This window comes from Peromyscus californicus, unplaced genomic scaffold, assembly GCF_007827085.1.
Source record: "Peromyscus californicus insignis strain IS unplaced genomic scaffold, ASM782708v3 Scaffold_17__1_contigs__length_78620276, whole genome shotgun sequence".
Taxonomy (NCBI): Eukaryota; Metazoa; Chordata; class Mammalia; order Rodentia; family Cricetidae; genus Peromyscus; species Peromyscus californicus.
The window spans coordinates 58,671,128-58,690,686 of NW_026294469.1; the positions used below are offsets into that span (position 1 = coordinate 58,671,128).

Here is a 19,559-nt window from a genome sequence, read left to right on the forward strand (position 1 = left end):
TCAGCTTTTAAATAATGAATTAGGACATTTAGAGAGATGAATAAAAGTCACTGGGATGAATTCAAGTAATGTTTACCCCACTCTAAATGGATTCCGTTTTTAATGTTGCAAACGTTTCATGCTGATTTATCCATATCTAGTTCTCCACTCTTTGCGCATTCAACATCAGTGTACACACAAAGTTGATTTTAATATACAGAGTACTTGATAAAAACATGTTTTTATTTTAAAAGTGTGCAGGAACAATCACTAGTTACAGTTCTCAACAATACTACTCAAACCCAGACACCACAAAATCACAGGGTGCTATGATTTCTGAAGCCACTGGAACTTTGATATAACAAATAATGACCTAACAGTGTTTGTCAGAAACCACTGCCTGCTTGGAAGCACATTGAATAAGCCACACTCAAAGTCTTAAGTTACATTGAAAGCATTAGACAAAACTGAGATCCATACAGAAAGCAGACAAAACAAACATGCTCAGGTTGAAGAGATGGATGATATTCCTGGAACGGAAATTGTTGAGCTACCGTGAAGCACTTCAGTGTCATCAGAAAATCTACTGTTAGCACGTAAAGTGAAGCAGGATAATTTATTTTTCTTAAGTTCAAATACAAGAATCTTTTAAACATAAAATTTAATTTGTACATGGGATTTTAACCAACTTGTAATATCCTACATTGAATCCAGCTGGTCTCCTTGAAAGAAGTACAAGATGACACATTAATTGAAACAGAGCTCATATTTTTTTTTCCCAACAGTAAAGTATATAACACATTTTCAATCAAATGCAGTGACCTCAAGGTGACTGCCAATCCATTTAGCACTCTATTATAGTTACTGTGATGGTCCTGCTATATATCTTACCATGACAAGTGGCCCAAGTTAGGAGTGAATTTATTTTTCTTAGTTTATGATAATGGTGTCTGTTTATGAAAGAGAACAGTTTCTTTTGTACATTTCTTTTGAACCTAACTTGAACCTCATGAATTACTCAATGTTTGTAAAGTTCTGTATGAAAGAAGCCACATAGGCCTGAAGTTGTCATATCTGACTGCTTTTCTCTCTACAACAGATCCTCCACCAAAGAGCATCTGGGGACAAGAATCACATAGAACAAAACGATAAGGATATACGACTGAGTCCCTTACTATATAGTGTTTGACATGTGGACAACAGTTACAGGTTAAATAGGGGAGCTATTCAATGAAGGCATGATGAGCTGACTCCTGTAGGATTTGCTAAAGACTAAGTTAGCTAAGAGGTGCCAGCCACAGTGCAGATGACCTCTTAGAAAGGAAAGGAGGCAGCAAAGCAAACTTAAGCCAGAGGTGATCCCTAAAAAGGTGACATCCTTTTAAATAGTTCCACCATTTCAGTACTAATGTTTTACCTTAGTTCTTTCTTATTTTTTTTTTTGTTAACGGGCTTTTCACACATGAAATTACATAACACCTCAGCCATAAACTGTTGGTTCAAAGAAAGTGGCAATAAAGCATCTTTAAATGTTATTGCTTGAAAATGAAAACATTAATTATTAAGAATTTCAGACTCATATGTAGTAAATAATTTTTTTTTTTTTTTTGGTTTTTCGAGACAGGGTTTCTCTGTGTAGCTTTGCGCCTTTCCTGGATCTCACTCTGTAGACCAGGCTGGCCTTGAACTCACAGAGATCCACCTGGCTCTGCTTCCCAAGTGCTGGGATTAAAGGTGTGTGCCACCACCACCTGGCCTAAATAAAATATTTTTAAGTAACCTAAATATTTGGTAGTCATACATGTAAGCACATACGTTTTTCTTAGTTTGGTTCTAAGGGCATAAACTCCACAAAGCAGATAAAAATAACATGGAAACATTTCCACAGATCTAGTTTAAAAATGTTAAAACTTTTCCTTTTCTACCTAAGTCAATCTATGACCTTCTTCATGATCTCCTATATTGAAAGACCTGACCTAGCTAGCTTGTCATTCTTATTTCTTCCCAAGTTCTTGATCAATGACGTCATTGTGGTTGGACACCACTCAAGAATTCAATGACAATAATTTTTTTATAAAATCTTCTCTATACCCAGCAGTGTTTATTATTTCTATACTATGAGACAGGCAGCTCCATGCATTGAGATAACTCTCAGTTACTACCCAGTACCCATTGTCAGGTCTCAGATCTCTGCAGTCACGCCAGAAATGAGCCGACCTCACTGTGGTTAAATATTGGGAAGAAAATATAATGGAGTGAATTCTTAGGCAACCATAGTGAGTTTCTTGGCATCTTGAAAATTTATAAAGCTTTCTTTAAAATATTCACACTTATAGGTCACTTTCAGTGTTGTAAAGCTTGGTAGTAGAAAATGAAAACCAGGTTTTCTTTCACTTTGGCTAAACTTCGCTCCCCCTTCTTCTCCCTGCCCTTCTGTTGCCTGAAGACCAAACCCAAGTCCCCAGACATACTACTCAGGTGTCCTACATCTGAGCTTGTATATCTCCAGACCTTTAAGGAGTTACTACATATCTTAGCAAGCCATAGACTTGGAATGTTACTTCTTTATAGTTTGAGTATTGAACATAACTCTAAAATCCTCCATGGATAACAATTCATCATCACACTTTTAAGTGTGATATACAGCAAGGAAGGCGATTTTTTTTCCTTTATTAAGAGAAAAGAGGTACAGAAGAGTGAATGGTCTCCTTCATAGGCGCTTTGGGGTGTTCACCTTGTCTAGGCACACACTGCATCACCACACAGAGCTGCCTCTAACTGGTACCCTAGTATACTAATGAGGAGGTACCCGAGCCTCATCTAATCTGTTGAGTCCCAATAGACTCAATCCGAAGCTTTAAATGTCTTTGGAATGAGATTGTTATTACATATCTTTAATGTCATGTTACAGCGCTTTATAGTCAAGTTCACTCTTTCTTTCTTCCTTTCTCTCTCTCTTTCTTTCTTTCTTTCCTTCTTTCTTTCTTTCTTCTTGACACAAAGGACAACAAAACACATTCAAACTCTTAACCATTCACCTCATCTATACAGGTTGGCAAACAATAACTGTACATTAGAACAAAGCCACCCACTGATGTATAGAATGTCTCATCTGGTTAAAAATTAACAGATAAAATACTTTAGAAAATGCTGGTTTTGGTGTCTTTTTTTTTTTTACAGTAAATTGATAGCAAATTGACTAAAGTAGTAAATTATGAATTGTGAAACTATTACAGAGAGATCCAAGTTCATCTCCCAATAGGCAGCATTTTCTCCACTTAGTTGCAACTTGTTTCAATAGTCAGACTAAGATCAACAGCATGTTCTCTTGACTATTTTGCATATTTTTCAAAAGATAATTCTTGTATTAGATTAAAGATCGAATTATACCAATTTATAGTTAACTCTCAAGAAATGTCTAATCTGTGACAGCCTAGGAGAAGGTAGCAATAATCTCCAGATACCAATGATGTTCTTGAATCCTTTGCTGCTATCAGCTGGCTTTGCACTATAGTATTGTCTCTGTGAGACCTTTTGGAGACCTAAGATTAGAGAAAATGAGTTATGTGGTTGGAGACAAAACTGGTCACAGAGGTGTTTGAGGCACTGAGTTTGGGCAATGTAAACATCAACCAGTGTAAACACTCTAGACTCAGGCTCTGTGTCAGAAAGAAGTATCATGTACATTATATACCTCTCAAAAAACACAAGCATTTGGGAGGTAATTATTAAGAGGAAACAACTGAACATACGTGTTGTAGTGGGATAAAAAATATGGAGCTCTTTAAAGCAGAATATTCATGGTACCAGTTCAATTTGAAGTTATATAATGAAATATGGAACTAGGATCTGGAAATCATAGGAGAATGAATTTCTAACAATAGTCAAATAGATTTCAAAGTCAGACATCAAAATTTATAGACAGAAATATTTCTAGACTAAGTGTTTATAAGTAGAATATTTTCATTTTTGGCAGCTTGAAATGTCAACCCTCCCAAGTTTATTATCCAGTACTTAATATTTGTTACTCTTATAGGCACATTTCCATATTTATAGGTATTATTGCCCTTCACTTCATGCTACAGTTACCAATGATGTTCTTAAAGCAGGTCCTGAAAAATTCTCATCTGACAATGAAAAATCTTGGCATAAGCAAATTAATCATGTAACTAGAACACAATGAGAAAAAAATGGAAAGGTGAAATTCCTTCACTATTATATGACTCAGCCACTCCCTGTTATGGAAATACTGGCACAATTTGAATCAAAATCAGAAATACATTTATTGACCTCAAGATATTCACCAGATTTTGCCATAGCTATGATCATTTCTTTCTACTTTCTGTCCAGAAGACATATTACAAACACTGACTCACAGCTTTCTCTACCCATGGCATAGACTTTGAGATCAAGAAGAACATCCCAGACAGTGGGAATTCTAACCTAGAATCAATCATAGAAGTTGGAGGTCTTGGGATATTAGTACTGAGAATTATACTAAGGGCGAATCCCTTACAAACTTCCATATTGTGTTGATTTGTTGATTAGTGGTACAGTTCTGGATTCAACTTATCTTAAAAACATTTTATGTAGACATGTCCTCAGATCTGTGTATATTTCTGAAATTGACTGGACACCAGATGGAAGATAGAAGGAAAAGGTTTAAAATGGCACTGGGATTTTACTTTGCAATGTTTGTAATTTTTAAAGGAGACAAGGTATGCAAAACTTTGAGATTGAAAATATTTTAAAGGATGAAAAAGTATGCTATCACCAACTGTAGGCTCAAAGAAAACAGAAAACTCAAAGCAATTTGTTTTCTTGTTGGTAAAATTGACTGACAAGTTTAAATACCACTTTGATAAGATTGGGTTATATGTATGCCAAATTAAGAGAATAAAACTAATACAATATGAGTTTTCACAATGATAAGAGTAAGTCAACGTGAATTCTGTGGTTAATTCCAGAAAGAAAAGTCAGCTTCAAGGGAAAATAAAACCACTGGCTACAGTTTTGGTGAGATAAAACACAGATCCATCCTTGTTATTTTCTCAAGTACATCTCAACTATAGTTATTTTTCCTCTTGACAAAATAAAAATATTATAATAAAGAATGAGGCATCACCAATTTTTGGTTATTGATGGTGTGAAAATTCAGGGTGACCATAGTTACTGGTCCATAATTATTTTGAAGTTATTGATCCATGAACATACCTTGCTGTAACTACTTCAACACAGAGATAAGTATGGTATAGAGGGAAAATACAACTTAGAATTTCTAGTGCTTTTCTAAAATGAAGCAAAACCCACAATTAACCATCACTCTTTGTTTTCTATCATCAACAAATTTTATATTTGGAAACTTTAAGACTAAATCTTAAGTTTCTTGACTACATTTATAGGGTATATTCAATAAATATGATTTATTTTTTCTTGTGATTCTTTATAAGAATTTGATAAAAAAAATAAAAATAAAATGTGAACTTGGGCACTATCAGAAGCAATGCTAAAAGCTTGAATTGTTTGAATTGGAGCTTCTAAAGCATTCTCAATCTCTACTGATAATGCCAGCTTCCAATCTGCTTCAGTGAAATTTGGCTAAGTGACTCTCTCAGACTTATCTCAAAGATCCATTTAATTTTACCTGTTCAACTGCCATATTCCCATGTTTTATTTTCCTCCAGGGAATGTACCTTATACTTTTTCATCCATGATCCTATTCTTGTCTCTCTGCCATTTATAAAAATATAAAAATGGCATTATTATACAATTTCCTACAAGAAGTCTGACATTCACCCACTCACAACCTTATCAGTGTAGCTTATTGGGTAAATGTAGTCATCCTTAATAAGCCACACAGAATTCTTTGTTATGTGTCTATTTTTAGGAATATATTTTCCCCAGTGCAAATATAGACTATGACTCATACTTCACATAAGTAGATGTGAACAGAAATAATCTTTTAATATTCTTTTTAGTTAGCCTATTCCTTTCTCCAGGCTGATAGTAATATGTGCTTTCATTTAAAAGTCACAGATACTTCTTCTCTTATACACAACTTCTTTATAAAAATACAACCAAGCATCCATGACGGTGAGACCACCTTAGGAGAACTTTGATTTTTTGTTTGGAAGGGACTCAGGTTAACAGTACAGTTCTTTTCACACTATTGACTATCCTGGTTTATTAAAATAGATTGGGGAGGGAAGAGAAAGACATGCCATTGCTCATGATCTACTCAACAACAACTTTGTGGTTTGCATTATTTCAGGATGTAGTATTTGGGTGGGCTCTTCATCACTGGTTCTTAGGAGGAGTGTCTCTAGCAGGCACATTTCTTTTCTGCTGGCTTTTCCCCATCCAGCTTTCCAGAATTTCCACCATTGACAGTGTCCGGAACCTGTGTCTTCTCTACACATTGTTCCATTCTCTTCATTATTAAGTCCAGAAGGGTTTCCACAGACTTCTCTACATTCTGTCCTGTTGCAGCACTTGTTTCAAAGTATGGTATGCTAACATAAAAAAACAAAAAACAGATTTTTCAAATTGACCTGTAAAATTATATCTATGACTCATATATAACACATTCTTTTGAAGTGCATATGCATCATAGAAAGATTAACTCTAGCTAATTAACAAATTTATTACTTCATGAGGTTATCATGTCTTATTACTATCCAAACTCTTTCATTGTTCAAGAATGCAATGTTACCATTAATAAATATAGTCACCAGATTGTGACACTGAACTTACTATATTCTTGAATAATGCAGATAATAACATTCTCACACAAAATCATTTTAAGGTAGATTTAGGGTTTATTTTTAAAAGATTTTATTTTCATTTATGTGTGTATACACATGCACATGTGTATGTGTGTATGTATGTATGTGAGTTTGTGTATATGTGTGTGCATGTTGGTGTGTGCACATATACACCTAAGAAAGCCAGAAGAAGGTGTCAAGTCCCCTGGGGCTGGAGCTACAAGTGTTTATAAGTCATCTGACATGGATGCTGGGAACCAAACTCGTTCTCTAAAATAATGCCAAGTGCTCTTAATGACTAAGTCGTCTTTCCAGTGCAAGAGCTGAGGTTAATTAAGGACCAGGGAGTCTGCTATAAGATCCTGTCTCTCCTAGAAATGACAGAGAAATTACTCCCACGATACTTCAATAATATAGCTACCTAAATAGAAGCTGGGCAGTGACAACACTATTTGAAATGCCAGTGTGGATAGGGAAATTGCATGGGGCCCCACCCCTAGTTGATGAAGGGCTGCCAAGAAAGGAAGAATTAGTCTTTCCCAGAGATGAGCACCCTAAATGGTTACCCAGTCCCAAGTGGTTAATCCCACTGCCCCCAGTATTCACACAAGCAACACTAAATGAACTCAGTGGGTCTCATTTATATACAGGGAAATGATGTAATTATGTTTTAATTTTTAAACTTTTGTTCTTTGAGAATAAAGATATTGGTATAAATTTAAGTTGAGCACATGGGTTAACAGAAAGAGAGGGACCTAGGGACCAGAGAACCACGCAGTTGTTGCCAGGGCCTTCTCAAGAGGAAGCAGTCTCACACAAAATCTTAATGAGAAATGTTGTTTGAAGAGAGAGATCAGAAGAGATACAAAACACAAGTGAAGGCCACATAATACATGGCTGGCAAAGAGATCTTAGTGTCAGTTTTTGCCGGCAAGTTGGAAACCTTGTTTTCTGTTTCTTGGTTTGGTTTTGTTTTTTTCACTAAGTCAAAATTAATGAGTTGTTCTTCCATGCTGTCATGACCCCAGTGTATGGGAAACCATTAGAGGGGTTAGTCAGAAAGCTGCAGCCAAGGCATCCCCACCACTTTAACACAATGGAGTAAACAAACCAGTAGGAGAAATGTCTAGAACAGTGGTCAGCAGCTCCGCTAACATTTTATGGTCAGCAGCATCACTAACAGTGTACTTCCCTCTGGCCAATCACCTAGAAATTTGCTTTCAAAATGCTGCATACATTGGATATAATCCTCACGGGAGGGTAAGCTACATGTATTTGTAATTAACAGCATCAAGAAGATCTAAACTGGAAAGATCCAAATGAGCTCTTTCTGGCAGATGATAAAACTGCTTTAAGTTTAAAAGTCACTGACAAATTCTGCCATGGAGGTTAATCTGCAATCACATGGGCTGATTTTGTTTGAGTTTGTTTTCAGCTGCCAGTCAAGTCTACCCAGGAAGACGGCTGCATTATCCAGGCCAAATCAGATACTGTTCTTTGCTCACCTAAGTAACTGTTAAGTGAGAGGCAGTAAAGTACCGAGTTTATGAATATAAGGCTTGATGTAGATTCCTTGAACTAAATTTAAGCTTGGTTCTTTAATAGCTATTTAGCCTTCTACCAAGCACTTAATTATTCTGTGACTCAGTCCTTCTTATGCAAAAGGTGGGTGACTCCAGTGTCTCCTGCATATGACTATGAGAAGCTCAATGAGCTGAAGGCTAGCAACAATGGCCAATGCATGATAAAGACTCAATAAATGTGAGATGCTATTATTAATATGCTTTTGGAAGGGAGGTTTGTGTGTGTGTGTGTGTGTGTGTGTGTGTGTGTGTGTGTGTGTGTGTTATGTGTATGTATGTGCAGGCTTGCTTGCTTGTGAGTGTCAGTCACTAGATCTGGAGCTCATTGATTTAGCTACACCGGGTGGCTAATGAACCTCATCTCTTCTCCCAACACTGGGGTTACAGACACATTCTACCATAGCACATGGGTGCTAGAGATCCAAACTGAGGTCTCCACTCTACCCAGTGAGCCATCTCCCCAGCTGGAAAGACTTTTTAATTCACTGCTGTTTCTGATCCAAGGGGATTCCTTCAACTGTCTCCCTCATGGCTCTGCTTCATCTCTGGACAAGGTCAGATGGTTCCCAGTGAGAGTGACTCACCCATACTTTTCAGCCAGCTCCCGAGCTTGCCGTTCATTGACTTCCCTTTGGTCTGGTAGGTCCGCCTTGTTGCCGATTAGTACTATGTCTGGGTTTTCACAGTAAGCATTTGCTTGCAGTTGGCCTTGGTAAGGAAGCAGAGGGAAGCAGTGAGTTAGTCACAAGCAAATGATGTTAAAGGACCGCTCATACTCTAGATTCTTAACCCAGCTCTTCATCTGCAGCTTTGTTGCCTACTAATGCTGATCAGCCTGGTCATCTCTCCTCACAGTTTCATCTATAAAATGGAGATGTTGCCTCACAAATTACAGATAGTAATGCTGAAAGATAGGTACACAGGAAATACCTGAACTGATACCTAAACATGCTCACCTATACCCGGGAGCTTGCCCTCTGACCTATGTGACTTCTTGCCATTGGTTCCTCAGATAAGAATATCAGGCTTGATCTAAGCCTTTCACTTGGAGATGATAGAACATGATTTTCATGTATGTTCATTTGCTCCATTAGATGGCAGCTGTGTTCCCCTCTCCTGACATCAAAGTGATGACTTACGGAATGGACAGGGCTTGAAAAACAGGAAATTCATGCAAAAAAACAAGCTTAAGATAAAATCTTTTCTGTTTCTTTAGGCAAATGTGTGTGTGTGTGTGTGTGTGTGAGAGAGAGAGAGAGAGAGAGAGAGAGAGAGAGAGAGAGAGAGAGACAGAGACAGAGAGAGACAGAGACAGAGAGAAACAGAGAGAGAGAGAATAAACTAAGTAATGAAGGAATGAAAGAAGGAAGAAGCAAGGGAAGGAAAGGAAAGGAAAGAGAGACCACTCCACCTGTGCCTTCCACCTCATTAAGACCTGTTATGTGTCATGTAGCCAAGACTGGAGGAAGCACACAAAGATTTATCCTGTAATATCAATGATCTGAGTGTTAGAAACCCAGAGGTTATTAGACATGGCAATTAATTATCCTAAATCCCAATAATATCTTCCTGGAGACTTGAGGGAGAGGACCATCTGCCTTGAAAAACAACAAACAAACTATTCTCTGAAAGAATCTAATAATCTTATTATTTCCTTGTCTCAACGGAATCTAATCATAGTACCAGAATTTGGATAAGGACATACAACATTCAAAGGAAATAAAGACAGATCTTAGGGTAAACATTAATTTGGAGAGGGAATTAAGAAAGTCAGGCTTTGTTGATATTTTCCCTATTGGCTGCAACTGGTTACTGAATTAACATTCAAAATACATATAAAATTTTACCTATTGCTATATTTAGTCCATCATTAATTTACCTAGCTATATTTAGTGCATTATAAATTTTATGTAATGTGTTTTATACATAGAAATGTAGCAATAGAGACCTAGATAGACATAGCAAGAGTCTGAACATACACAAAGTGCCAGGACAAGTGCAGAATATTGCATTGGAATAAATGTGTGAAGCCTACTCTTCCTCAGCGCATGTATTCTATGCTAGAAATAGTATGAGACACAAGTACAAGCAAAAAATCTGTAACCATGTCGGGGGCGTGGTGGCAGCATCCAAATGAACCATGCATTGTTGAGGGGACACAGAGGGGTGACAAGCACTGCAGGAGGTGGAGTGGCAGATCAGGAGAGCTCTCTCTAAAGAGAAATAAAGTCTAGGCAACATCTTGGGAGGGAAGGAAGGAAGGAAGTAGCACAGGGTTGTCAACTGAAGAAGAGAAATCCAGGCAGAGGGGACAGGAAGGGCAAAGATGGTTAGGAAGAAGAGCTTCACTATTCTGAAGTGTGGCTGAGCGTCAGTGATTAGAGACTCACAAGGAGGGACTAGTCATGCTTCACAGTGGGCCTGGATGTAGCTGAAGGACTTCGGCTTTTATTCTGAGCTAAGTATGAAGTCACAGACTCTGATGGGTGGTGAGAAAGGAGCTAGGGAGGGAGGCTGGAGATTCCTATAGTTAGATTGTCTCCATGTTTGAACAACTTGTTTATTTATTCTTGTGTATGTGCACAGATGTGTGTATAGATGTATATGTACACGGATATGCCTGCATTTGGAGATCAAAATTCAACCATTCTATTCTTCAGGTATCATTTGTCTACTTGTTTCTTGAGATGCCTCTCAGACCTTGTGGATCCAGTGGCTGGCCATGAAGCTCCGGGGAATCTCCTGTTTCCACTTCTCTAGTGCTGGGAGCAGAACTGCAGCCTACCACTGTTGCCACTTTTGTGTGGGTTCTGGGGACTGAACGCAAATCCTCAAGCTTACACAGCAAGCATTCCAGCTGATGGAGCATCCTATTCATCCTCCTTTAACAACATTTTATTCAAGCAAAACCTTGTGTGAGCTGGGTGATTCCAGAGCCATGCCTTATCAACATGGCTGGCTGTTCTCTGGAGTAGTTCCTAGTTTAGTTAACCCTTTCACCCTTAAGCATGTCTAGATGCCAGTGTCCCCCCCACCCCCACCCCCCAGGAAACACTATGGATGTTCTCTGTCTTGTCTATTCAAATTTAATACTATACACGTTATCTTTCACTTTGTCAAAAATCCTCATGTCTTATTGGACAAATGAAAGCAATGGCTGCTTAACCAGAATGCTAAAACCCTTAGTCCTGAGATAGTCTCATAGGCTTCTCTAGGAAGAGTCAAAGGAAAACAGAATTCTAACCCGTGTTGCTTATTGATACAAAAGTCACCACTCTGAAGACGACACAGGGTACACTGTGCTCACGTCTTTTCAGAGTTAATCTGTGGCTGCGTTTCCACAAGGCAAACAAGCAAACAGAGCTGCCAAGTCCCAAAGAAGCTGTCCACATGTATTACTCAGCCCACTTACTCATCCAGTTCCTGACATTCAAGAAGCTCTGCTGACTGGTGAGGTCAAACATTAACAAGAAGCCCATGGCGTCTCTGAAAAAGGCGGTGGTGAGACTCCGGAACCTGCCGACAAAGCACAGTGACTGTTTCTCAGTCCACAAACTCATAATCACAGGCCAAACAACAATGTTGCCCACACATACATGCTGTCTCTATAGCATGCACATGTCTTTCTAGGTGGACATGTGAGACTAGGCCAGAAGACGGCTGTAGGGCAGGGAGAGAAGATCTGCTTGCAAATTATTTTTTAAAGACCACTCTCAGGCTCTATGGTGCCATGGTGCTGATAATAGAGTTCCATTTAATCACTAACTTGCCACCACAGCCTCTTGGAATCTCTCTCTCTCTCTCTCTCTCTCTCTCTCTCTCTCTCTCTCTCTCTCTCTCTCTCTCTCTCTCTCGCCTATGGCTTCTTCTGCGCCACAATTAAAATCTTAGCCCATTGATAGTGGACTTTACCTTAGAATTTTCAATTTTTCTTGTCTGTGGCCAGAAGAAAAGCAGGCATATCATCAGCCTGAGAATGAGAACCTCTGTGAGCATGCAAAGCATGCTGCAGTTCAGAACTAGAAGAGCTGATGAACTCTTTTTAAAGCACCCTTTGGGGTGAGAGTCTCCCTCAGGTGGGTGTGTGAGTCATGAGGAAGAGGAAGATGATGGGGGACTGAAGGAAGGACAAAGGAGAAACTTGGGTCATGGGGAAAGAAAGTGAGAATATTTATTCACAGTGTAGGATTCTGGAAGTATGCTATTATACAAATGCTAAGACGCACACTCACTGATCCCCTCCCTTGCTCCTGCCCTGACTTCTTTAGTGAAGATAAAGATAGGCTGAGACCCACAATGACGTCAGCACGGGGCAGAACTGGAGAATGCACACAGGGACCAGGGAAGGGCTGAAGTTAACAATGGAACGTCAGAAAGGCGCCCAGCTTTGAAATCGAGAAGTGCGGCATTTGCTCTCCTCCATGGTTTCCTAATTTTTTGGTCTCTCATTTTAGTCTACTTGGTAGCTATTTCATGTTGGTTTTCTCCGAGCTCTATTCTGGACCCTTCTCATTTTATGCACACACCCTGGAAGATGTCATTTACTCCCCGGGCTTCATTGTAGCCTATATGTTGAACAACCCAAGATAGCTAGATAGCTTTTTGCTGTCTGTTGAATTCATGCTTTAGAGACTTTCCCACATAGACAAAACTCAGGCATCCATCCCAAACTCAGCTGCTCTCCTTCCTGTCTTCTTTTTCTGGCAAGGGCGGTCTCACCCTGTCGGTGGCACAGCCCTTTTCCTCTTTTCCCTCCTCACTGCCTGTGCATCATCAACACCTGCTCCTTCACTGGCTCACCTCATTACACGATCTCCTGCTCCACTAGCTTCACACCCATGATGGCTCACCCCCAATTACCGTCTTAGTAAGCTTCCTATGTCTAGTTTGGGGGAGTTCGCATTTCTTCCTGTTGATTTTGTGATTCTTTCACTAACAACATTTTAATGATGATGCATGGCTCCTAGGATAGCACCAAAGCACCGCACTACAGCCATCAAGACTTTGCAGGATCCTCACCCGTCTATCATTAGGCTTCCTCTCTTGCCTACTACCCACGGGCATGCTAATCTTCTCTCGGTTCTGAGAAAGTTCACTGTCCCCCCGGGCTCCCTCACACGCTGGTTGTTCCGCGGGTTGCCTCACATTAGTCTTTCCTCTTCCTCTGCCTGTCCTTTAGCTGGATTACTCTCCCTCATGCATTGTGTATGAGTGCAAACGTAATGCACCAGAGGAAACACTGCTTCCTCCTGGAGCCTTCTGGGAATAGCCTCTTCCTAGAGGGCTCACTTACCACCTTCTGTCTCCTGACACTTGTCCCGGGGCCATGCTGAGATTGATTGCTTGCCCAATGTCTACACTCATCTGTAAGCTCTAAGGGAAAAGGAGCTGTGTTTCCAATTGAGAACACAGCCTGTTTTCATTGCCCAGAACATGCTATTTACTTACAAAGTGCATTTGGATATTAAAGAAAATAAGAAAAAGATAGAGTACAGTAAAAGGTTCGCTATTCTTACAGATTTTAAACAACATCAAAAGAGAACGGTTCTTTGAAGCATGAGGGAAGAGATAAATCAATCATTGCTTTTGCACAGCATTTCTGAAACGCAAAGGTGTAGATTATAAAAACCAAAAGCATTACTCATTTTGTTTCCATGTGGGTCTGTTTCTGCCTCTTCCTGGCAGCTCTTAGAGATCACAGGCATTCTGTAATAGTTCCCTCTGCAGAAAAGCTGTGCCCACAAAGCTGTTTCTTAATCATTGTACTGATGTGGCTGAGAAAAGTGATCCGTGTGTGTGTGTGTGTGTGTGTGTGTGTGTGTGTGTGTGTGTGTGTGTATGTGTGTGAAGGACAAGCCTGTGTGTTATTTTCCTCATTGCCCACAGCAAATGATGAAGTAGTTAAAAAGCATGTTTATTGTGTCATCTGACTGAAGCAACATTTTCCTCACTAAACAGCAGCACAGACAGACAGGACACTTGCTGTGGAGCTGGCTAACATCCTGGATCAGTCGTCCTTTGTCACCCTTCCTTCCGTTACTCCGTGGAAGAAATGCACCTAATACCCAGTTACACATACTCCTTTCCCATCTCACCCTAGTCAGTGGCTCAGGTGGGAAAAGCTAAGACCATAAAAAGCAACAGACCCCAGAATCAGGCTCCTTATTGTTGTATATCCCTAGAGGGGGCTCAAGGGTTAGACTCTTTATGTTCACATAGGATTATGTATTTTCCTGCTTTCCTATCATTGACTTTTTATCAATGACCACTACCCTTACCTGGATTATATTGCCAGAAGCCCCAAGGCATAGGGCTGAGGTTTGTGGTATTGTTTATCTTGTTGCTTAGCTACACCTTATACCCACAGCATGCAAAATTCTTAAGGGATGAATAAGCCAAGAGCTACTAAGACAACTCATCCCATTCCCCTACAATGCAGCTGTATTAAGGGGACAGATGAGAGAAGTCGGCCATCATGCAAGGCTGACATATCGTGTGCAAGGACATATGGGAACCACATTTTTTTTTCCGTATTGCTTCTTCAAAAATGAATTAAATTGGTCTATAAAACATACATCTTTGTGACAACAAAACTGACACATGAAAAGAGACTCTTATGAGGAGTGACTTCAGAAGAACCAGCAGTGTTGAAGGGTGTGTGTAAATGGAATGCACAGTCAAAAAAGCTAACAGAGAGGGCCCGCCACCTCTCCTGGCGTTTACACTCACTGAAAGCGAGAACATTTTGGATGCATTTCAAAAATATGGGTGTTTACAAGCATCAGCATTCTAAGACATATGATGCAGAATTGGGGGCAAGATGTCTCCTACATATCTTTGCTGTCACTCTGTCGCCACTTTTATTCAATCTGATAGTAGACAGTTTTATTAGATGTGGGTCTTTAACACTTGGAAATTGGGTCCCAAAGAAACATGTTTTCATTGAATAATGGAATATCACTGCAAGCTCCAAGCAATCCATGCTGCGATATACTGTTTGCTATCTTGCATGTGACAGCAGAAATGAGGTGGAAAGACTAGGAAGAATTCCGCCCTTATGCAGCTCACAGCTTTGTTGGGAAAAGATGGCCACGAGCGAGTCGATAAAGGGCAGTGAGAGATTTAAAAATAATGGAAAAGTTATCTTATTAAATGGTGACATAGCATCTATGGAGTAGCGTTTTAGTGGCAGAATATAGGTGTCACTGGAGTTCAAAAGAAAGTGGGGATTTGTTACTGGCTTCACTGGGGAGGTGGAATTTGAGCCAAGGCTGGAGAAAGAAGGTTAGGAAGGTGGGAAAGAGGTTCTAGGCCTGAAGCAATCGCTCAGTGGGCAATGTGCTCCTAGCATAGGCAGATCATTATGGATCCCCAGAACCCATGCAAAGCCAGACATAGTAGTGTGCATCTGTAATCTAGGTGCTCCTACAATGAGGTGAGAAGGAGAGACAGGAGGATCCCAGGATGCTCCTGGGCCAGCTGACCTGGCAAGTGCATCAGTGACTAACAAGGCAGGAGCCTCTATCTCAGCATGGGAAAAGATGAAGAAGACCTACACACTCCTATACTCAAAGCTGTTCTCTGACCTTCCCACACATGTCATGGCCCATGCACGCCCGCAGTCACACACATGGCCATGTATACACACATGTAGATGCGTACATCATACATAATATGTCTGAAAATGCAGGCGCATCATACACAGAGCTTAATTAAAAAAATATTCTAGATATCAAGTAATGGTGCGAGCCAACACTGAGTGAGAAAAGGCAGTTACCAAGCGTATAACAGAGAATATGGGTGAGAGACCAGAAAGACAGGGAGGGTGAAACACCTTCTCTTCAACTCTGTCTGTGATCAGCTCTTGCAACAATGCTAATTCTCAATCTTCACTGGAGTATATCTGAGAAATTTCTCCTCACTAGGAAGTATGAAGGTAGATTTACTCCCCTCCAATTGTTCGGATCTGCGCTATCTATACAGTACTAGTGTGAATAACGAACTAGAAACCACAGACTTTTATTTCCTGATACAAATGCCCATTAGTTGTTTTATTTTGTTTGTTTAGTTTGAGAAAAAGTTGCTCTCATTTTGTAGCCCAGACTTGAAGCCATCCTCCTGCCTCAGACTCCTGGGCACTAGGGTTATAGGAATGTACTACCACACTGGGCATAGCTATCTATTTTGAAACTGGTAGAAAAGTTGGATACCATGTTTTTGAGGTTCATCTACAATGTTCATCCTTCAGTGTTTTCTAAGTTATAGGTAGCTAGAAATAAAGTAATTTCCCGTTACCGCTCTTGTCCAGCAGTGTCCCAAAGCTGCAGGTGTACCTTAAACGCTTTCCCTGAAGACCCATCAGCTCCTTGTGTGTTGTAAACCTGAAAAACACAATCCTCCCCGGTTAATAACGCCTTGGATTTTGTCAACATTGTAGTTCTCTGGGTTCACCCAGAGTGTTTTCGTTGATTACGATAATCAAAGTTCATAGTGCAGAATAAATATTTGCTTTATTTTCTCCCCAAGTATCACATATATCTCACTTTGAAATGTCAAGTACAGTATGATTTTCAACACAGTTTAAGCATACTGCAAGCTTAAATTAGACACCTTCTGTCATTTCCTCATGGAAGCAGCAGACACCAGATCAGGATGAAAGCCCAGGTTCAAAAATCAACTTTTCATTTAAACTACTGAGTCTATTTTTTTTTTAACTTCGACAAATTGAGACCACAGTCCTTTCATATTTTATAGCTGTAATAAACTTAAATGAAATTACAAATGGGAAAACCATTTTAAATAAAACTTGCTTCATAAGTACCTGGCTATCTTTTAGCAGAGAATTGACTTTCAAGATGACTTAGGTTAGAAAATGAACACAGAATTTCTCAGGGGGTTGAGTTAGGACACTTCGGACTCTGTCTTTTAGCCTCTTCTTTAGAGGGTCTTTGCAGATAATGTTCATGGCTTAGTGGAAATGTTTTATAGGCACATTTTTGCAATATTTCTGCCTAGATTGGTAGGCATTGCTAAGGGGAGAAGTCAGAAGAATCTTGGAGTTGCTGGAAGCAGAGCTGTCCACACTCTATTGGCTCTCAGTTAAGGTATAGGAAGCGAATCAACTTTCATACAGTGGCTTTCCACCAAGCATTTCCCTTTGGGATTTGTGACATCAACTGGAAGGCACATTGATCTTGGCAGTCAAGAATACCATGGGTGGCAGGAAATCTGGCTAAGCTTATGTGCCTATGCTACATGCCTCACATGTCACAATATCCTCCTTCCTGTCATTAGTGTCTAGCATGGGAGAAGGAAATGGTGTTGTGATTCTCACTTAAGCTCCCTTATCATGGAAAATAGCATGGATGGGTCTCACATTCTGTTCATAACAAGCCAGTGATTGATGGCTGAGGCTACACAGAAATAAAAATGCAGCAAGAACTTATAAATCTTGTGTTCCAGCTATTTGCCAATCATACTTTTAACCTCTTTGTTAGGAGTAAGGAAATAAATCCTTCAATTTTCTAAGAAATTTACCTTGGACCAATGAATTAATACTTCTAGTACTTTAATAAGTCAAAATTTGAAAGATTAGTTAAGAATTCACAGAAAACACATTATCCACAAATTCAACAACTCATTTATTTTAGTGTGCTTTTGAAGACAGATAGTGTCACTCAATATTTTTCTATCAAAATGTTACTGGTAGTTGAAAATGTAATAAATAACATTCTGAAGTTTTGAGTTTCATGTGACAAAAAAACTCAGACACTTTGAAGTACAATAAACACAATTTCTCAATTCGTATTTGATACAAGAGAATAAGTAGAAAGGTTAAGAGTATAGTCAAAAGCTTACCACACGTTTTTCCCGAAAATCTATTCCCACTGTAGTGATGAATTTGGGATTGAATTTGTTGTCTGTGTATCTGTAAAGAAATGTTGTCTTTCCTACTCCCGAGTCTCCAAGGGCCAGGAGTTTAATCAGATAATCATAATCTCCATCAGTCATAGTGATGGTCTTGGCGAGCCTGCACAGGAGAAGAGCAAATATGATACAGCTGAAGTTGATTTCCTCTGTCTGCTATCAGAATGCAACATACATTTAATTAATGACATTAACACCAAATGCCTCTATTGTGCCGAAATCCTGAAATAACTTGGTCAAAGTAGCTTCAATTATGAGGGTATGCCTGCTGTTTTATCACTTTACATCAGGGTATATAATATCAAGCATTTGTATAATAGACATTGGCACCACAATAATAGACCTTAAAAAGTCAAGGACTTTTGTTTCCAAAACAAGTCTCTTGAGTATTAGCAGTGTGGTCCTAGGGAGAGGAAGGAGACACAAGAAGGGAAACCCCACTGGAAAATGAAGCAGCAAAGGCAGAAAGTGATTGCAACTATATGCGAAATGAAGAAATTGGAAAGGTTTGCATCTGATAATAAAGGAGAAGCTGTCTATTATATCCATACACAATATTCCCTTTTAGTCTTAAGAATTTAACAACTAGCCTGATGCCCCTGAAAACACTGATATGAAATCCTGCAGCAACAACTGTTAGAAATCTTCCCTCCCCAAACAAGGAAGCCTCTGTTCTGAATCAGTCTGTGTTGAGTAGTACAGCACCGATTTCCAAGCCTCGAAAGAGAAGCAGAGCAATTGCAAGGCATAGTTTTGGTTATTCCAGTAATATGCCTCCTGTCTGGGTGAAAACATCACCCATCTTTCTTCCAGTGCACAGACCCCTTCTCTCCTGAAGCTATGATGGCTGTGACTGCAGACCAGCCCTAAGCTAATGCAAATGCATCTCCAGAGGTTATTCTAAGGTGACTCGTCTGAATGACATCCTGCTCTATGGTTGTGAAGTTCCTACCATGACTTAAGATTTGCTACAACTTTCTGATTCATAGGTCACAGGTGTAGTTTGAAGGTTTCTTGGGTCCTGCCCCCCTCCCCCACGGTCCAGACAAATCTCTCTCACCTGCAGTCCCGCAGCAACTGGGACCCAAGTAAACACACAGAGGCTTATATTATTTACAAATTGTATGGCCTATGGCAGGCATCTTGCTAGCTAGTTGTTATAACTTAACCCATTCTATTTATCTATAAATTGCCACGTGGCCATGGCTTACTGGCACTTTCACATCTTGCTTCTCCTGGTGGTACTGACTTCTCTCTAAACTCTGCCTTTCTTCTTCCTGTCACTTTCCTTGGATTTCCCACCTGC

General features: G+C 39.6%; 1 protein-coding gene across 6 annotated transcripts in view; it reads right to left on the minus strand.

Moving 5' to 3' along the window:
- Positions 1-201: 201 nt before the first annotated feature.
- Positions 202-19,559, minus strand: part of Rab27b (RAB27B, member RAS oncogene family) — a 151,343-nt gene continuing 131,985 nt past the window's right edge. For all 6 annotated transcript variants that reach the window (XM_052742455.1, XM_052742457.1, XM_052742458.1 and 3 more), the window contains 5 exons: positions 18,185-18,356; positions 16,622-16,707; positions 11,739-11,842; positions 8,911-9,034; positions 202-6,491 (listed from right to left, as the gene is read on the minus strand). In XM_052742455.1, the coding sequence (XP_052598415.1) occupies positions 6,302-6,491; positions 8,911-9,034; positions 11,739-11,842; positions 16,622-16,707; positions 18,185-18,337 (657 nt within the window). In that variant the 5' untranslated portion in view covers positions 18,338-18,356 and the 3' untranslated portion in view covers positions 202-6,301. The remainder of the gene's footprint in view (positions 6,492-8,910; positions 9,035-11,738; positions 11,843-16,621; positions 16,708-18,184; positions 18,357-19,559) is intronic.